The following is a 19404-nucleotide window of genomic DNA, read 5'->3' on the forward strand; positions in this document are numbered from 1 at the left end:
CAGCACCTTACAAGCAAGGGACGACGAGAGCAGTTCCGCAGGCGGGGGCTCTTCATTAACCGCCTGTCACGGCCTCGCAAGGGCAGCTCCAGCCCCTCCGGCAAGGCGGGAACAGCGGCTCCGGGCGGCGGCTCGGCCGGGCCGTCACCGCACCCCGGGGCCGCTCCGCCGCCCGCCCCCCGCTCGCAGCGCGCTGCAAGCGCCGAATCCCAGGGAATCACGCACCGTGCGGCAGCGCCCGCCCAGCGGCGACCACTCGCCGGCCACCATCCGGGACAGCTGATAGAATGCTTAGAAATAACTAGATTAACAGGATATGGAAAACTTAGAATAATTAAAACTCTCATTGTGTGTACAAAAAGGAGTTTCATAGTGTGACTTGGCAAATGAGGTGAGGAGCTTCACAGTATGACTTTGCAAATTAGGCCCGGTCCCGGGGCCCTCTGTACTGATAAGGTGAACCTGGGATGCTCTGTGTGCCGATAAGACGACACCGGTATGCGAACATCAGTACCTTGAGATAGGAAAACTGGACCTCTCCTGTTTTATGGTTTGAAAAAAACCTCAAGACACGACTGAGTCTGCGCGAAGAGCGAAGGTGAAAAGTTCTGAGCGAGGGAGACTCCTATGCCTTCATCCTCAACGACCCCCGCGAGCACCACCAGGAGACAGTGCGCAAGTGCAAATGGGACGAAATTTATGTTAATGACTTCTCGGTAGACTAATTATCCTAATCCAACCTATTCTCGGGCATCTATTGAATATGTATAAACGTATACTTTAAATAACACCTGCACAAAGAAGTCGGGGCAGCAGGTACTTTTGGAATTATCCACCCTGATGCCCGCCGGTGAATTACACATGCCTGCTTTATAACCTATCCTGAGTTACAGGGTTTAATTCCACACGTCACAGCCGCAGGTGCCCTGCGGCAAGGTGGGGAGCCACAGAGGTGCACGCTAGGTCAGCTCCTGCAGCTCCGGCCTGCAGCGATAGAGCTGCCGTGCATGGTTTCTTCGTTTTTGTGGGGCGTTTTGTCTTTCGGCCAAATTTGGGAATTTTAATGGCACAGAGTTTTGCATTTTTACACTTGAAAATTCAGAGTAAGAAAAAAAATGCCTCTACCTTTGAAGGGGACTAAATCGTATTAGTAGCTTTGAGTCTTCCTCTCCAAGAAGTCTCAAGCGTCCAAGTCTGAATATATATGAATCTGTACAAACAACTCCATACTAGATTGTTCAGCAAAACCAGGGGTTTGTTCCCCAGTGCGGTGCAAGCCAATTGCTTTGATTCCCTTCAAGAACCTCTACCAACAATGACCACCTCGATCAGCCATGCCTAAAAACTTCAGTCCAGAAAGCAATCACTCATGAGCAAGAAGGGGTTGAAGGTGGCAATTTCTACATTATTTAGTAGAATTAAAAAATAATAATAATCAGGACACAAAAGAATCCTGTATTAATGAATCATACATTTACAGTTGTCTTCAATAGAAGCTGAACAGACTCTGTGCCTCGCAACATGTCAAATGAAGGTCACCCTCAGTGGCAATTTTACAGGCTTACAGCTTTCATAGTTTAATACACCGTGCATCTAAGAGACACGATCCATGGAAAAGAGATGGGTTGTATGAAACGTATCTTCAAAGGCACGTTGATGTGCAGCAGTACATCCCGCTCATCCCCACCGTGCAACGCACGAGGAAGCTACTCCTGGCGCTGCCAGTGTGAATCGCTGCGTTAGGGCCGGCACCGAACGCGGCACCGGCAGGGCTGGCGCCTGCGAGCCACGGCGGCGGGCGGGCTGGCTGGCAGCGCGGAGGGCAACGGCAGCCACCTCCCGGCAGCACCGGCACCGCGGCCGCGCTCCCGCCCTCACTGCCCCCCCCGCGGCTGCGGGGCTGCGTGGCTCTCTCGGGCCACGTCCAGCGGCTCCGCGCTCTGACCGGAGAAAATCGCTTCCAGCCGCTGGTCGATCTCGGTTTCCTCCCTGAGCGCGCACCAGAGCAGCAGCGCGGAGCCCAGCAGGCTGAGCGGCAGCACCTTCACCCACGGCCGCTCGTGGTCGCTCCCCATGGACTGGCTGACGCTCCACACCCGCGGGCTGGCCTTGCTGGCAGAGAAGGGGATGGCCACCCCGCCCTCCGCCTCCGCGCCCTCCGGGTCCCGCCGCCGCGCCAGCCACCGCCGGGGGTCCGGCAGGCGCAGGGGCCGCCGCACCCTGCAAAGACACACGGGTCAGAGCGCGGAGCGGCGGCCGCCACCCCGGCCCCACGCCCCCACCTCACCGCCAGCGGCCGAGCGCCCAGCTCATGGCGGTCGCCGGCCGCCGCCGCAGCCGGAACCGGAGGTGACGGCAGCAGCGGGGTCACACGGCGGGCGGCCCGCCTGGACCGGCGCGGGGCTGCCTGCCTGGACCGGCGCGGGTGGTGTGGGGTGTGTGTGTGCGGCCCGGGCCGGGGCGGGGGGGAAGGGGTGCGGCCTCCCTGGGCCGGCGCGGGGCTGGGGGGGGGGGGAATGGCCCGGGCCGGCGTGGGTGGTGGGGACGGGGGCGGGGGGGCCTGCCCGGGACGGGGGGTGGGCAGCCGAGGCGCTCGGGGTCCGCACGAGCCTGCCACGGGAGGAGGCAGAACGACGGGAGCGGCGCTCGGCCTCCGCCAACCCCGGCAGTCACCTCTCCGCAGCCTGTGCTGACAGGGTCCATTTTATTCCGTACTACACACAGGCATTGCCGTGCATTCCCGTACCGCGTCTGTTCAGTCCGGTGTTTCCACAGCACCTTTCAACAGGCCCAGCACAACTTCTGCTCCCCAGAGATGACAGCAGCCTCTGACACAGGTGGAGCCCTGTGTTATGCACCGTGGTGGCCGAAAACATTCCTTTTTCTGCTCAGGTCTGCACAGAAAACATTTTAGCCTACAGGCAAAGCAATATGTTCTGAATATCGTACTTACCACGTTTCATACAACTTCCTACAGCGTTGGTCCTGAACTATTTTGTATTTTTATCACCTGCTACCATGCTCGATCAAAGTAAGTAACACATCTGGGACCGGAGACACAGGATCTGTAAACCAGTGCCCAACGCCAGCCTTGGCAAAGAAGGTTTACATATGTCGTCAGAAACCAGCCAGCTGCTCTCAGTAATGGCGAGCCCTTGTGGTAAACGCAGTCGTAATTCATGTCAAAAACAGAATGTACTGTGGTAAGTGTAATTGTTGTACCCTGTGTAAATCTGGGACCTGTATCGCAGTCGTGGCGAGTGGGCACGTGTGGTTCTCCTTTGAGACAATGTGATGGCTCCCCCTTCCCCTGAGGCAATCGCTGCCTGGAAGAGCACGCCAAGGGAGATAAGGAAAGCGAAACCACGCCAGGGAAGGCCCTCCGAAGGAGATAAGGACCTTGAGATTTGGAAAAGCGCGCCAAAGGAGAGCCAGTAGGAGGAGAAGGCGTACCGCAACGGCCCGGTGGGGAAAGGGCAGGACAAACATCGGCGGGAAGGGATTGGTCAAGATCCGGGCATAAAAGACGATGCTTTTAGGACTCAGGTGTGCGTGTGGTGGAACTAATTGAGTTCTCCGCGCACCCAGCGCTGTTTTTGCTTATTGTTTCTCAACCTAAATTGATTGAACCCAAAATAAAATTGTTTTAATTGTTATCGTTTATAACACCCTCAACACTGTCACCTTCCCTTGGCTTTGGGGCAGAAACTCAAGCATATTTGCAGAAGGTAAATCATCTTGGTGACACCATAAACACACTCAACTTGCTTGACATTCCGTATGAACTTGCTGTTTACTGCTCAACTTTCTTCATACTGTGTCATTCCAAACTCCTGTATCACCATGCAGGTGCTCGTCATCCTTTGAGCCATTAAGAACAGTTGTCACTGCAGTTGCCAGCTTGTGACTTCCATGTTCAACACTGGTATTTTCAGCTGTAATATTTAGTTTAAGACATCAGTTATTTCCGCTTTTAAACACCATAACATCTTTGTCACAGAATTCACTAAATAGTTTTGAAATAGGTCATCTACGGTAAGCTGTGAATTCTGGTTTTGATTATACAGTTCTAATCTGCAATAATTAAAATGAACTACCAAACAGGCAGAAATACTGTGCAAATTACATAGTTAATAGTTGAAACATGCAGATACAATGTTTTACAAAAATGCTAATATGATGAGTTTTCCCCAGAGAAGACAATTTTAAAAAACAGTTAGTTTCTCAAAACAAAAAAGATAAAAATAAATATGTCACTAATTTTAAGTTAATTTAATTAGTTCTAAGTTTCACTGTTCTCTTGAGGTGCCAATTCTGAACATGAAAAGTGTAAATATATATATTCAGGGAAATTAAATCCCCCTTAGACAAACAGCTCATGTAATAATGGGCATGATGGGCTGGAAGGGGGGTAGGGATGGATGGGACAAAAAAGCCCAACCCAACAACAAAAGCAAGAACAATTTGTCTGGAATCAATCCAGATACAGCACCAAACAGTCTTTCCTTCTAAAAACTGCATATGATATGGTGCTTACCTAACAGAATCAGAGAGGAAAAAAAAGTGACTAAGAAAGATAAAACCAATTCAAACAAACACAGAGACCATTTCAAGTGTTCTTGAGGAAGTCAGGGCTTGTGGTTGACTATGCAGAAAGTGGAGTTACTTAAAACATGCTTATGTGCTACAAATGCTGTAACACCAACTTCCTTTGGCACCTTAAATACCGCAGACAAACTTCACTTAAAACAGCAGACAAAACTTCCCAATAAAGCTCAAACAGATTTCCTGGGGACAAAACAAGTCCTCTTGAGCTGGAATCAAGACCTTAAGTACTTATAAAAAATATGTCTACTGAATTTTACCTCCATATATGACAGGTCATTTAATCCTTGCTGTAACTGAAAACAGTATTTGGGTATTCACATTCTGAATAGGCAATAAAGAAAAAGAACGATACCAAAAAAACTCACCAGAATTTCCTTTGTATGCAATACCGTGCTGATTTAATAAATCTTTAAGTTTTTTTATTTCTTTAGAAAGTAGCTTGTATTCCTAAGAAAGAAAATAATTTTTAAATGGTCTCCCAGTCTCCAAATGCAACCATAAAATGGGGGTTTATAAAAAACAATGGGACTGACCACTGCTGTTACAGCTTTTGACTTAAAAAAATCTTAAAAAGAAACTGCTTATTCCAAGAACAAGGTGCAAATTGTATAAAAAGATAGATTTCTATGTTGCCAAAACAGGAGCCAGCTTTTTCCAAGCCTTCAGGTGCTTTCTGTAATAATTTTTGATCTATCCTCTAACTAGCATTTTATCATAGCAGAAAATTGTTTTCATTAGTTTGCTACAGGACCAGCCTTATTTTATTTTGTATCGTAATGCTACAGTCTGGAAACTCGTCCCCTCTTCAGCTCTTGACCTACTAAGAGACCCAAACCACACATGAAATCTTGAAGAAGCCCCGATTTTTTATTGTGTTTTGGTTTTCACACGAATCAAGAAAGAGCTAAAGATTAACTTAAGATTCTGTGGTTATCACAATGGCCAACTTCATGTCAATTAAGCTATGATGAAGCCAGAAAAAAAATAATAAATACTGTATTGTTAACTATACTGTAAAAGAAATAGGTGAATATTCCAGCTCCTATTAGAACATCAAAATGGTGATCTTTATATAACTATACTCAGGTTAACCACAGTTTATCTGGTTATATTCAGGAATTACTACACGATGTTTTGCATTTGCTATGTTTTCAAATAAAATGACAGCAGTTTCTTTTCTGCATTACGATGAATTAATTCCCTTCCTTTTTTTTTTTTTTTTTTTTTTCCTCTTTTTTTGATGTTCAGCTTGCTGTCTTTCAGGCTGAGCACACCTTCTACCTCTATCTTCCTCATTTCAATTCTGTTGAAACAGAAGTACTGTTCACACACATGAAAGTCATTCAGAAATGGACACAGCATAGATCATTCTGCCTTTGCTCATGGAACAGCTGGTGCTTTCTGACACAAGTCTGGGTAATTACCCACCGAGAGGAGTGTCAACATTCCCAAGGCTGGTTACACATTTATCTTCATTAGTAATTCTTTCATACTGCCAGACTGATATTCCCTAGCAAGAGTACTTACAGGGTGTTCATAACCCAAGCACCTAAACTAATTCCTACACAACCCCCATTACTGGGGGCAATCAGTTGTGCTGGTTTGGTTTTGACTTAAGAGTTAAAGATATCAAATCGCTCTGTATGCAGACTGTTACATACTGAAATCAGAAAACATAATCCCATGAACAGATTTCAGCTGAATCCAAAGAGTATTTATATAATGCTATCACACTGATACTGTCATACAGTACAAAGATGGCAATTTAATTCCATATTGTAAATACTAGGCTCTATACCTTACTGCACTTCTCCACTGTTTCAAATTCCAGACTTGTTTTCTTACTGTGTTTCTCAACTTCCTTTTCTTCTGTTGCTTTTAGAAGTCCTGCTTCCTCAAAAATCTCTTTCAGTATTTTTTTGTATCCCTAAAAAAGAAAGTTTCCAGAAGACAATAATAGTCAGTGCACCTGACCCTCATCTCCACCTGTACTTTGCACTGGCCATTCCAACTTCTCAAGCTTCACTGTAGAAAACATTACAATTACCAGTTGATATAGTAGTTACAAAGCATAAAAAAATACTATTTGCCAGCTGCAGAATAAACACATCCACTCCAAAAAGAGAAACTGCAGAAGCCAGGTTTGGCTATTTGACAGTAATTGTTCTTTACCAAAAAGAGGTGGGAAAAAAGTAACAAACCTGGTCAGTTACTAGTTCATCATACAGAAGCTGCTCTGCTTCATCCCACTTCCTTTGCAGTGCTTCAGTCAGAGTTGGATAAACTGAAAAATGGAACTCAAACCATGTAAAAATCAGCAGCTGTCCTGCATTAGTTACGTGTTCCTTTAGTAGCATGCGAGCATGTTTGTCTTAAGAACTCTGTATTTTCTGTACAGTACATTGTCTCTACTGCTGCCAAGAGCTGGGGCTAAGCTTAAATTCTGCTTCACATATTTAAAGTCTCTGGATAATGCCACTGACCAAAATTTTTTCTCTTATTTCCAGCTAGAAGGCCTCGTATTTCTTTGTTGAATGTCATTCTAACTAAGCTTGCCCTTTTCGTAATGTAAGTAATTGAGCAGATAGTACAGGGCTGATTCCTATGACCAGTCCAAGTTAAAAAAAAAAACAACCAACAACCAAATCAGTCACAGGATCTATACTAGCAATGACAATTTATTTGAGAAATACCTATATCTCATATATCCCAATCATATAATTGGGATTTAAAATACACTTCATATTATGCTACATTTAATACTCATTTATATGAAGTTACAGCCTCAAAGAACCTAAAAAATAACTCTTAGGTTGGCATAACATGCCAGCTGCTCCACACAAATAATTTTCTTAATCTTACCTAAAAGAGAGTGAGGATGGCACACAAGAGGAGTCTCAAATGTCAGAGAGTAAACACAAGTACTTGGCTCAGACACATAAGCCAATTTATTGCTCTTTCCGCAAACAAGGTGAACCTAAACATGAGTAAAAACAAAGATGAGCAAAACATCTCCATGTGAAACAGGACCAGCATCGACAGATCAATTTGCCATCTTTCAATGCTAGCAGATGCACCTCTGTACATACTGTCATGTCAAAGTTTCCAGTGCTGCTATCCACAGAAAAAGAATCATAGCAAGCACATCTGCAAATTATTTTGTCAAATGTGAAAACTGCTTCCCTTAATGGGAAATGATCCCCTCACCCACCATTGCTCCTTGGAGTCCAAAGCACTGTATTTCCAGCAAGAATAAGAGTAAAAAGGAGGGTGAATAGGACACCCTTTATTTAGAACCTCATCTGACACAAGCACAATTAAGTTTTAGTTCTGACCATTGTGCTAAATAAAGAGAACAATAGACATCTAGCCTGCAGAAATTTGCTTTCATCTCTCAACTTCGAGCACCAGTATTTTCTGTCTGTTCAAAACTAAATGCCAGTGAAAGATATGGATCACAGTATCAAAGGTCATACAAGACTATTAATTCTTTCTGCAGCCCCTATGGGAGATAAAGATGTTAACAAGGCACCTCCATTACAGTATTTTCACCTTGGCCAAGAAATTCTGTCCCTTATCCCATCTTCATATTAGTTATTACTCCAACTATATATATCTCTCTCTCTAAAGTATTGTATTGTCACTCATCATTGTAATAGCTAAGCATCTTCTACACGAAAAGAGGCCTGTTGTGAACTATACGGTATCTTTAACTCTTCTTCTCTATAGCAATCTATGTCACCAGCGAATGTGAAGTTTAATACATTATACTCGTAAAACTGTATCACACACTGAAATGGGAGATGGAAAAACATTAATGAATAGAAGGATAAAGGATGTGTGCAAATCATGTGCCACACATTGGGCAAGTCTCAGACACCCTTCCTTACCCTTATAGATAAATAGTAACTTGGCACAGAGACTGTTAGAACGTGAAAAGAAACATTTTAACCACTCCACAAAGCAAGAATTTTTACTTCTGCTTTAAAACGTACTCACACCAGAATCTGCTTCTCTTTGAGTTGGTTCCTCTGTCACTCCCATATATTCAATTCCTTCCCGATTCTCTTTGCATGGCCTCTGCTCTTGTTTTAACACCTTACCTAACTCCTCAGCATGCTGCTGTTAACTGGCTAATTCTTCTCCCTGGACGTTCCTAGCACAACAGGCTGGCATCTTGAATTCAACAAATAGCTCTGTTTCTTTATTTTTCCTGACACAAACTACAAAGCACTCTATGTTTCCACAGTAGTGACAATACCAGAAAAGAATACTCTATCAAAGAAAAAAAAAAGTTAAAAGTAACTAGTGAGAATACACATAAGTAAACATCTTCAAAACGTTATCCTGATTTTAGCTTCCCTCTTCTATTCATTCACCTAGCTCCTACAGAAATTCATCTTTATATCATATCTTGAATTATGACTTCTTCAAGGTAGGAATGTTTCAGTCTGTAGAGTGTCACGAGTGTGTGTAGAGAGTCATGCTGTCTGAATTAGCATCATCTAGGTTATTGTACCTTTGTCTGTCTGCTCTTAGTTTCACATGAGTCTCCTTCCCGCATCCACATTCCAACAAATGTGTTGTTCTCAATTTCCCATTCATGCCAGATTCTGAAAAAATAGGACACCATTTTATTTTAAGTAAGTGGAAAGAAAAAGGTGAACACTCAGGAAGAAAAACAGGAATACCCTTATATCATGTTCAATTTAATTGTATATACTTCACTTTCATTGTCTTAGTATTCCCATTTCTTACAGCCAAGACCTTATAAACAGCGTAGTATGTAATCCAGGCTGCTGTATAGGGCAGGCGCATCAACATTACTTTGAGAGCACAGTTTTGGATCAGCTTTCAGTTTGCAAACCTTCTGCACTTACAAATCCATGTTTAAATCCAGTAAGATAACAGCTTATAGATCAATCCCACCATTAATTCCATGATGCCAAGTACCCTGTGGAACTCTGCAGGATTTTTAGTGCTGGTGAGAGCACCCACAAAAACTAGTCTCTACTTCTGCTAGTCCTAAAGCCAACGACAATCTCAGCGTCTTGATGTACCTTTTCCTCTCATTATCTCATTAATGAGATTATTAATGAATTATTGTGCATAGGCAGGGGGGGAAAAAGAGACATCTATATACAAAACAGTTGGAAAGGCAGTAATTTTAAAGCAGTTCTCTGGTTTATAATATAATTACATTTACTTTAGGTCTTATGATTTGGATACTCTGGTGTCTTTGAATACTTTGGGATACTTCTTAGGGTCTACACCGAGTCTTTTACTACCTTTTATTTAATAAGTTTAACACAACCACTAGGCGTAAAGCACTCATTTCATTTTGTAAGGTTATATTCAACTCAAAGTGAAAATAGTGAACAGACATGAAATTTTGGTTAGTATAAGCTGTAGTTAGACATTACTGAATTTCTCGCATGGGCATATCACACCTGCAGTTGGCGCTGGTTATGTATCAGCCTCCAGCTAAACCAGGAGTTCAGTATTTATCAACAAAAAAATCTGAATTTTTCAAGACGTGGTATTTTTATGCATAATGTCTTGGGAAATACAATGAACTAAGCTGACAAATAAAAGAAAAATAATTTTAAAACCGCTTCCTTTTTGACAATCTATAAAAGTCTGCTAACAACACAGGTAAAATTTAAAAGGTCTAAAAGCCTCACCCCAAAATCCCACTATAGGCATTCCATCGAAAAGTCTGCTCATGCTGAGTGACATTATGGAAAGGACAAAACTCATACTTGTACCTTGAAATAAAAAGAAAAAAAGAAGTGTTTCAGACTGAAACAAAAAAATAGTTAATTGCTAATAAATATATAGAATCAAATTTTCAAATCCATTACTCACGTAGATTCCACAAAACTGAAACACTTGCCAGCAAGCCTAAAGAGATGTGCAGGGCCTAAAAACACCACAAAATGATATCAAGGAAGAATAATTTTTTAATTAAATTTAAGCGACTCTGCATCTTTAACATTTTTCATCTTCAATACTCAGTGAAATAGATAAGCCTCTTTCTACAACATAAATAAGAAACCTGTATACAAACAAATAGGAGGAGGCCAGATGCATAAGAGGAATCAACAGTGCAAATCTCGCCAAAATCTAACATTGAAATCACTAGGACTCTTGTTTGGAAGCTGTCTGTCCCCAAAGTCATCCAGACTCCTCAAGTTTATACTAGTAAAGCTCAGAATGTCAACAGTGCTGTGTATTTAAGTTCCACTGAGATTCCTGAACTAGATACTCCTTTTCACAGTTAGACTTCACAGTCTGATCCAGTTAGTATTCAACAAGATAAACCTTGTACCATCAGACGGGTCAGCAGTTACAATTCTACTTTTGTAGAATGAACCATTCCAACCTTGCTGTAGAAGGAATCTAAGACAGGTGACTTGTCATTCAAAAAAGGGCCAGAAGTTCTGAGCCACGTGCTACAGGGGTATTTCAGTGTCCCTTGCTTAAGGTAACTTTGCATGGAGTGCAGTACTTGTGAGGAAAGAAGAAAAGAGATTACAAAGCAACTAAAATAAGACCCCACCCTGGATTCTAATTCCCCACTATTAGGACTGCCTATGTACTTCTTCCAAAGATCTAGACAAGGAATCCTACAAAGTAGAAGATGAGACCACCGGAGTCATGCCCTCTGGAATGCCCTAATCGCTGGGACACCAGCAGGTTCCTTCCCATGTCATTTGTATGACTGTATGATCTTGCATTTCAGTCTAGAGATTATCATAGGCTGGGCCAAAGGGTTTGCCCCTTCTACTGCTTGCAGTCTGTGCCTTAGTGATTAGGATGCTCTCCCCGCAGAGGAAGAAAAGCAAATCGGGATGTCCCTGAGGAATGCATTGAACTCTTGCCTCCATCACTTGGGCACGTGATCTGGAAGAGACATTATAGGAACTATTACCCCAACTGTCTTGTAGAAGAGAAGAACAAGTCAGGTTTCTGCACTAAAGAAATAATTGTGCAAGACAGCATTCCACCTCCTAGATTCCAGTTCCATAGACACAATTTTTGGCTACACATAAGCTCCCACATGCAGGAAAGAAGGCTTTCCAGCATACTGTCCTAACTTTTTTCCTGCTATTTTTGGCATCTTTCCATTCAGCATTATAACTCTTACTAACCACATTTCTAACTATCTCACTTTTCACATGCAGAATTTCCACACTTGATTTGAATTTATAAATACATATGTATATATGCACATACATACATCTAAATAAATATTTACAAAACATGACAGAACACATTAAGCATGACCACATTCAATGTCACCACACCAAAATGCATTTGCTGAACCTAAACAGGGTTTAAGTCTGTGCCTAAGGCTTGCTGAGAGACAAGAGTTATTTCCTTTTGCTTACTCTTTGCTGTCATTTATTTTTCTTTTAGTTTGCTTTCATTATTTTATCTACTCTCTCTATACATGATCTAAAATATTTTAGATTCCTGTTTATTTTGTTAAAGGGCTGGACTGACATTGCAGCACCCAGGCTTTGTGTGTCAAACTGAGCTCCCATGACCTGTTCCAAGACCACTCAGGACTTTTTTTAAAAACAGTTTGTGAGTACCAAGTACTATCAGATGACGGGATGGCTTTTATATGACAATTGCAAGGATGTCAGGATTGTTTCAAGAAGAAAGAAGTTTTTACTAAGGATCAGAAGGATCTGCGGCTGGCTCAGCATGTGCAGCGCAGGAGGTGTGGGTACCAGCGCAGCAGCAATCTGAACAGCACTGGGGCACGAACTCCGCAGAGGTTAATCTAGGTTTTAACATTTCAGAAGCACAATAAAACATATTTGCCCATGCTTATTTTCCATGACGCTCATAAAATGACAGGTGACATTCGTCTTTGCCCGCATGAAGTGCAGGCAGGCTGCTCTGCAAGGGGCCTTCACTAAAGGCCGGAATCGGGGGCAGCGGGTGACGCTGGCACGTACCTGACAGGGCGGACGGGGCCACCTTCGGCTGCAGCCGGCTGGGCTGGGGCAGGAACGGGTTGTTCAGCCTTGCGAGGGGGGAGGGGCACGGCCAGGGCCGAGTCACGCGTGCGCCCCCGCTCCGGAGCGCCCCGCGCAAACGGGGAACAGGGAGCAGAAGCGGGGGCCGGGAGCGGGAAGCGGGGGCCGGGACCGGGGAGCGGGACCGGGGAGCGGGGGCCGGGAGCGGGTGAGCGGGGACCGGGAGCGGGGAGCGCGGGCCGGGAGCGGGGAGCGCGGGCCGGGAGCGGGGGCCGGGACCGGGGAGCGGGGAGCGCGGGCCGGGAGCGGGGAGCTGGGACCGGGAGCGCGGGCCGGCAGCGGGGCTCGGGCCAGGACCGGGAGCGGCTGCGGGGCCGGGAGCAGCACAGGGACCCGGGGTTGGCGGGACAAGGCCGGCAGGTGGCCACGTACCCGAACGTGTTCGGCTCCTCCACGATCTTCATCTTCCCCGCCGAGGCGAAGGGACCTGCCGGGCAGAGAGCCGTTGGCGGCGGCGGGCGGGCGGTCCGGCCCCACCGCTGCCCCCCGCCCGCCCCCGCGCTCACCCAGCGCCGCGCCCAGCGCCGCCAGCAGCAGCCGGGCGGCCGCCATCGCCTCTTCCGCCGGTAGCGGAAGGGCGCGGGGCCACGGAGCGGCCGCTCCGCCCCGACACTGAGCTATGGAGCGCGGCCGGCGCGGGGTCTCCCGGCGGGGCAGGCGGAGCGGCGGCGGCCTCCGCACCTTCGCGGCGGAAGCGGAGGCCGCGCTGAGAGGTGGGAGCGCGCTGCGGGACGGGCGGGGGGCCGGGGACGGGCGGGCGGCCGCGGGGCGCTAACCCGCGCCTGCCGTTTGCAGCCTGCGTGGAGGGCCAGGCCGCGGCGGCGGAGCTCCCGTGCCCTCTTGCCATGTGGGAGCTCGGGCACTGCGACCCCAGGAAATGCACCGGGAGGAGGCTGGCGCGGAAAGGGCTGCTCCGCACCCTGCGGCTCCGCCAGCGGTTCCCGGGCCTCGTCCTCAGCCCCCTGGCCGCCCAGTGCGTCTCCCCGGCTGACAGGTAAACCGCCGGCGGGGCGCAGGGCGCTGGGCTCGCTCGCTGCCGCCACGGTGCCTTAGGGAGAATGTTTTGTGCTGCGATTCATGCGCTACGGCATAAACTTGACCTTCCTGTTACATTACACCGATGCATGAACATGAGAAGCACAGCCCTCCTATTAAACCAGGTTATCGTTTGTACACAAACTGGTACCAGGTGGAAAAAGCGCCTGTAGCTGCCGATGCGAAATCTGTGTGGTTTGTAGGTTAATCAGGGTCACGGCCCAACAGCTACTGCATCTTTTATGATTCCATGTGCAAGTTCTGAGGCTAGGCAACACAATGCGTGACCTAGAAAACTTACTTGTACGAAATGCTGAGAATTTCCTTCAAACGTGCCAGCAGAATTTTTATAAAGGTGTATTTACTCAGAGAAAAGATTAGTCTTCAGAAGCTAGCGGAGAACATAAATCCAGATTTTGGTGTACTTTTAAGAATGTGAATGTTTCTATTAACCACCCTGTTGTCACATTTTTATACCTAGATTTTTTCACTTTCAGTTTGAAATGTATGGATAAACTTTTTTTGCCATATGCATGTCCACAGGAAAAGGATGTTATTCTTTCACGTTGCACCTCTATGAAAGATTTTTTGATTGACAAAGGGGAGGGGGGTTATATGTGAATTTGTTGCCAGTATAAAGTGCCAATTGTAATTCTCACTTTACCAATACAATGATAAGATTTTTTTTCAAATAAAGCAATGTTTCTTTTTCCAGGCATGTCGTGGCTCAGAGTGGAATTGCAGTCATAGATTGCTCATGGGCCAAATTAGAAGAAACTCCCTTTAATAAAATGAGAGGAAGTTACCTACGGCTGCTGCCTTACTTGTTGGCTGCAAATCCTGTGAACTATGGCCGGCCATGCAAGCTGTCCTGCGTGGAAGCTTTTGCTGCAGCTTTTTATATTGTTGGTAGGCTGTAATGTGTCTGATGTGAAATGTGTTGCCAGCAATTCTTACATCCTTAATAGATCAGATGAGATGATCTGCGATAAAACGAACTGTAATGCTGTCCCACTGGCCATCACTTTGTTGAGTTGGGAATCACGTTGTCTAGCTTCCTTCCAAGCACTTCTGTCTGGCAGCATCAAGGTATCTGTGGGGTGTTCATGTCAGCTACTAAACAGGACACATAAACTGATGATTCTGGTTTAGTCAGGATGGCACTTAATGTTAGAAAAACTGTTAAAAAAACCTAGAGAAGACAGAGCATGAATCCCTGGGCCCCTTTGTCTTAATGGGAGGTAACAGCTGCCTGTTAATGGGGTGGGTTCTGGTTAAGAACAGAACCTTGCGGTGTGTTTCAGGCTCATCACAGAACTTTCTTGACAGCTGGAGACATGCTGTAATGTACCGCAGACAAATCTTGTCTTCTGAAAATAGCATATGTACAGCTGCTCTCTTACTGAAGGACTGTGGGAGCTAGAGCTTGAATCATTCATTACCTGTACAAAACATTTTTATATAACGCTCACTAAAAGGCCTTTTCTTAGATTCAGGTAGGTATTTCACATTAAACTGAAATTTGAAAAGATTTTTGAAGAATCTGAATCCCCGAACACTGAAAAATACTGGCAAACATCTCTCTATTGTAGCAATACGTAGATATGTACTGAACTTAGAAATCTTTAAACTGAGTGAAATCTCGTACTGAAAAAAACACCTGATGATTTATTTTCTGTTTTAGGATTCCCAGACCTAGCCACCGTTCTTCTAAGGAAATTTAAATGGGGTATGGCATTTATTGACTTAAACAAAAATCTCTTGGAAAAATATGCAGCCTGTCATTGCGAGGAAGAAGTGCTGAGAGTTGAACAGGATTTTTTAGCCAGTGTCCAAGAAACAAAAGACGAAGAAATAGGTAAGAAAACCCAGAGACACACCACATACATCCTCTTCCTAACTAGTTTCCTTACAATCTTTTCTGTTAATCTCATGAAACTATTGGCAAGGTAGAGATAAGAGTTTTGTTGATATGTGTTATTCTGTCTTTACACTGTGTATTCTTTTTATAAGCAAATTTGCCTATTTTTTTCAACTTCGAAAGATGAAAACAACTAAAGCAATTTAATGCATATAGTTGTGTATTCACAGCTGAGCTGTGGAGCAGCTACCCTGATTAAATTAAGGATATCGGAGTAAAAAGAAAACATGATTCTTCTTCATTTTACCTACAGATGTTAAAAGCAGATACAAGTAAAAAGACTAGTAATTTAGGTGGACTATAAGAGAAATACAGGGATACATCTGACAGCAAGTTAGTTATACGTAAACCTAAGTAAGACCTTTAATGGACATGTTTATATAGTACCTAATCAAGATGTTTAAAGTCAGACCTGTAAAGATAATTAATGGCCTTTAATAAGTACAACAGTTTATTCCCAAATTCTTCTAGTAACTTCTTGATACCCCATTATTTCAGGTTGTATTCACAGGTGAGTGCTTGGTCTTATTCAAAACAGTACAAAACAAGCCAAATGAGATTATCAAAATATATGAAGAGAGATGCTCCTAATTAATGTTTTCCTTTCACAGTGGTTAAGTCCCACAAAAATAGGCCAGGGGATCACACTGCAAGGAGATGGTAGACAGCTTTTAGTTTCTCTGAACTTTGATCTCTTTGCCATGACGTGCTAGGCTGAATGGAATCACCCTGTTGTGTGGTGGAAGCACAACTAGTGTTACACTAATTTGAAGACAGTTCTTAAGGGGCAACACTATTATACCAAGTAAAGCACGCTTCCACCCATGACCCTGTATTTTCTGGATGGACAGTAATACCAAAGCTATCATGCCTTATTTGACTTTTCCGAGGCAACAGTTCTCCCCAGCTCTATAAGCCAAGGTAAATCTAGCCCTGCCCTTACTCAGCAAGAGCTAAACCTGGACAGCTATACTTCACTTCTCCATAGATGCAAACTAACTACATAGCCCTTTTAGAAATAAGCCATTCTGAGAAAACCCATGTTTTCTTACCAAAAGATTCCAGAACCTCCATGTACACTCTCACTACCCCCAAAGAGCTACTGAACCTTAGGGAGGGGTGGGCAGCAGAAACAGGACGCAAAAAGCATGGGGAAGAGTGAAAAGACTAGAATGAGGGCAGGACTTGGCAGTTGTTTCTCACCTCGCTTGCTTTTGAACAAAACAGCTATGATAAACTTATCAGAAAGCTGAACCAGACTTCCTATGCCTTCCCCTCCCTGTCATTATCTTCTCTTACAATGAAAATGAAGACAGACCGTCAAAATAAGCCTTCTTTATCAACGTGTGTGTTTTTCCTCCTTTTTCTAGATCCATTTGATGTTGACTCAGGAAAAGAATTTTCTAATCTGAACAGACCAATCAGTTCCCCAGGGTAATGGAATTTAATCTAAATACCGATTTTTTTTATTTTAAGTTGCTTTGCTTTTATAATGCTGAAAAATGTTTCCAGACTAGCACAAGGTAATGAAGAATCTGAGGAAGACAGCGTGAGCACTTCAGATGATGCCACTGAAAGCAGTGATGAGAGCAGTCCAGAAGATCATGGTACTGTAACATTTCTGCAACAACCACTAATAAATGAACTACTTGAAAGTGGAAAAAACCCCAACAACAAAATCTAAACCCAAACCAAACCACATAAATAAACACCTCCCCCCCCAAAAAAAAAATCCCCAAAAGTTGCAACATCTTGTATAAAAACTTTGTTTATAAATGGTTAAGTGAAGTGGCTTGTTCACCTGTAACTTAGCAAATGCCTTCCTTTGGGTGAACCTTGGGCTGTATGTGGATTTATGGGCCTGTTTATACACATGAAGGCTTTAGGTTATTCAATTTTTAGTTCATGAAATGCTAATTACTATGTAAAGAGCCTGAAGCTTAGTTACAAGGTAAAAAAAAAAAAAAAGCCCTGTATTCTATTCAATGTCTGGAAAGTGTTTTACAGGGATTATTTTTACCTAATACTATATTAACTAACCCTTCTAACTTCTGGGTTGTATTTCAGATGAGAAACCTGACCAAGTTACTGCCCTGTTCAGTGCCCCTGCCACAGAAGGTGCCTCTGACTTTTTGCAGCCTTGAACCTGCCATGTGTATTTCAACTACTTCATCTGGTTTAGGGTAAACTATCTATCTAAGCTGAAAAGTAAAAAATTATTCCTGGAATTGTTGTATCATCTCAGTATGTCTTTTCAGTAACTTCACTTGCTATTTTTTATTTACTCTGATAGATAGCCCTAAGCAATATACACTGTTTTAGCACTGTATATTCAGAACTGTACCATAAAATTTCAAGGTAACAGGTTCAGCAATGCTCCTTACTTGTAGTGGCACTCTGCCAAGTGGGAGATAAATATTTAAGGGCCAGACAACACGTGAGTCAGACTCTCATCAGCACTTGCATCTTAGTTCACTTTCCCATATACTGCCAGTTTGTGTATAGTGAAAGTGCAGCTGTTAGCAGTTATTTTCTGTACTTTTAAATTGAATGCTCTTTTTGAGTTTCCAGCACCCAACTGGAACTTATTTAAGCCTAAACTTCAGCAACCCTTCAGCTGAACTGGAGATATTGAGGACAAATCTTTGTGTTACCTTCATGTATACCGAGTCCTTTGAGTCACAGCAAGATTTTTACCTCAACCCTCTTCTACTAGAGATATTAAATGCCAGCCCTACTGGAGCTAGAATTGGGAGTCACAGCAGCAGTTTCAGTGGTACAAGTATTCCATCTCCCTTTAAAAAAAAAAACAAACCACCCCAAGTAAATGAATTTGTCAGGGAATCTTTCCTTTAACTCAAGTTTCACTCAATTAGTCACTTTCCCACCCCAAGCACACACAGACTTTCCTAAATCAGCTGTTTTAACATGGACTTCAAGAGAAAGGTAAGGAAGAAATCCTACACAAACAATTTTTACAGGTCTAAGAATAATGTGCGTTAGCTATTCTGATTTGGGCAAATGCCTTTATGTTACAAAGCTATTGTAATCAAATGCAGACAAGCAAAACAGATCTGAGAACAGAGCTGTATCACACTTAGAATAACTGAAGTCTCTAGCAGTTGCCATTTTTTAATCACAAAAGCAATGAAGAAGCTACAGCTTGTATGGCACAAAGCTTTTCACACTTCATTTGGTTTGCAGAATGATTTTGACTAAAAAATACAATTAAAAAAAAAGCAGTGAAAGTTTAATAGAGGGCATATCAGCTTGACATACATGAAAATAACTTACATAATTTAACAGATTTCCTTTACAGAAGGAAACTGTAATTGCATAGAGCACGTCCTTTCCCTAAAAATCTATATACATTGACATAAGGAAGAAGGCACAGAAGAATTTCTGGTAAGTACGATTGAAAATCCTCAGTTGCTGCAGGTCACCTTGCATTCCTTGGACAGTTTCTATTATTGTTCATACTGATCTAACATTACGTTATTTTATGTTAACACTGTCACAGCATTATGTTGATCCAGTTACGCACAGTAAGCAGTTGGTCTCTAGCTAGTGAGAAATCTGTAGACTGTTTAAGGAGCAGGTAACAGTTGAATAGCCGCAGTTACCACTGGAGGCCCAAAGAAGGGCCACTGTTGGGGGTAGGGCAGGGAAAAGAAATGGAAGGCAACATCTAAACAAAAAGATAAGTGCAGCATCACAGGACTTGCACTGAATTGTGTTCAAAGCCATTTAAATGGCAGTATTTTAATGAAGATAAATGAAACAAAG

General features: G+C 43.8%; 4 protein-coding genes and 1 long non-coding RNA gene across 9 annotated transcripts in view; 2 read left to right on the forward strand and 3 right to left on the reverse strand.

Moving 5' to 3' along the window:
* Positions 1 to 1308, reverse strand: part of UNKL (unk like zinc finger) — a 60666-nt gene extending 59358 nt beyond the window's left edge. For all 4 annotated transcript variants that reach the window (XM_080387580.1, XM_080387578.1, XM_080387579.1 and 1 more), the window contains exon 1: positions 7 to 1308. In XM_080387580.1, the coding sequence (XP_080243706.1) occupies positions 7 to 371 (365 nt within the window). In that variant the 5' untranslated portion in view covers positions 372 to 1308. The remainder of the gene's footprint in view (positions 1 to 6) is intronic.
* Positions 1309 to 1437: 129 nt separating this feature from the next.
* Positions 1438 to 2415, reverse strand: UQCC4 (ubiquinol-cytochrome c reductase complex assembly factor 4). The gene is made up of 2 exons (XM_080387670.1): positions 2288 to 2415; positions 1438 to 2220 (listed from the first exon to the last, which is right to left on the reverse strand). Exons 1-2 carry the CDS (start codon positions 2311 to 2313, stop codon positions 1875 to 1877), a joined length of 372 nt encoding a protein of 123 aa, XP_080243796.1. The 5' UTR covers positions 2314 to 2415; the 3' UTR covers positions 1438 to 1874.
* Positions 2416 to 2485: 70 nt separating this feature from the next.
* On the forward strand, positions 2486 to 3667 carry LOC308063959. Its single transcript, XR_013928140.1, has 2 exons — positions 2486 to 2892; positions 2978 to 3667. It is a non-coding gene; the product is annotated as an uncharacterized lncRNA (long non-coding RNA).
* On the reverse strand, positions 3621 to 13295 carry GNPTG (N-acetylglucosamine-1-phosphate transferase subunit gamma). 2 transcript variants are annotated; one of them, XM_080387658.1, is made up of 11 exons: positions 13169 to 13245; positions 13035 to 13089; positions 12582 to 12649; positions 10477 to 10531; positions 10293 to 10376; positions 9128 to 9221; positions 7471 to 7585; positions 6810 to 6892; positions 6407 to 6535; positions 4974 to 5055; positions 3621 to 3935 (listed from the first exon to the last, which is right to left on the reverse strand). In XM_080387658.1, exons 1-11 carry the CDS (start codon positions 13212 to 13214, stop codon positions 3811 to 3813), a joined length of 936 nt encoding a protein of 311 aa, XP_080243784.1. In that variant the 5' UTR covers positions 13215 to 13245; the 3' UTR covers positions 3621 to 3810. The 2 variants fall into 2 exon arrangements, with proteins under 2 accessions (XP_080243784.1, XP_080243785.1); XM_080387659.1 differs by lacking the exons at positions 10477 to 10531; positions 12582 to 12649 and having other exon boundaries at positions 13169 to 13295.
* TSR3 (TSR3 ribosome maturation factor) lies at positions 13239 to 17846 on the forward strand. The gene is made up of 7 exons (XM_080387661.1): positions 13239 to 13375; positions 13458 to 13656; positions 14413 to 14606; positions 15382 to 15555; positions 16989 to 17052; positions 17131 to 17225; positions 17686 to 17846. Exons 1-7 carry the CDS (start codon positions 13282 to 13284, stop codon positions 17760 to 17762), a joined length of 897 nt encoding a protein of 298 aa, XP_080243787.1. The 5' UTR covers positions 13239 to 13281; the 3' UTR covers positions 17763 to 17846.
* Positions 17847 to 19404: the final 1558 nt, after the last annotated feature.

The sequence above is a fragment of the Falco punctatus genome (genome assembly GCF_963210335.1).
Source record: "Falco punctatus genome assembly, chromosome: 4".
Classification (NCBI taxonomy): domain Eukaryota; kingdom Metazoa; phylum Chordata; class Aves; order Falconiformes; family Falconidae; genus Falco; species Falco punctatus.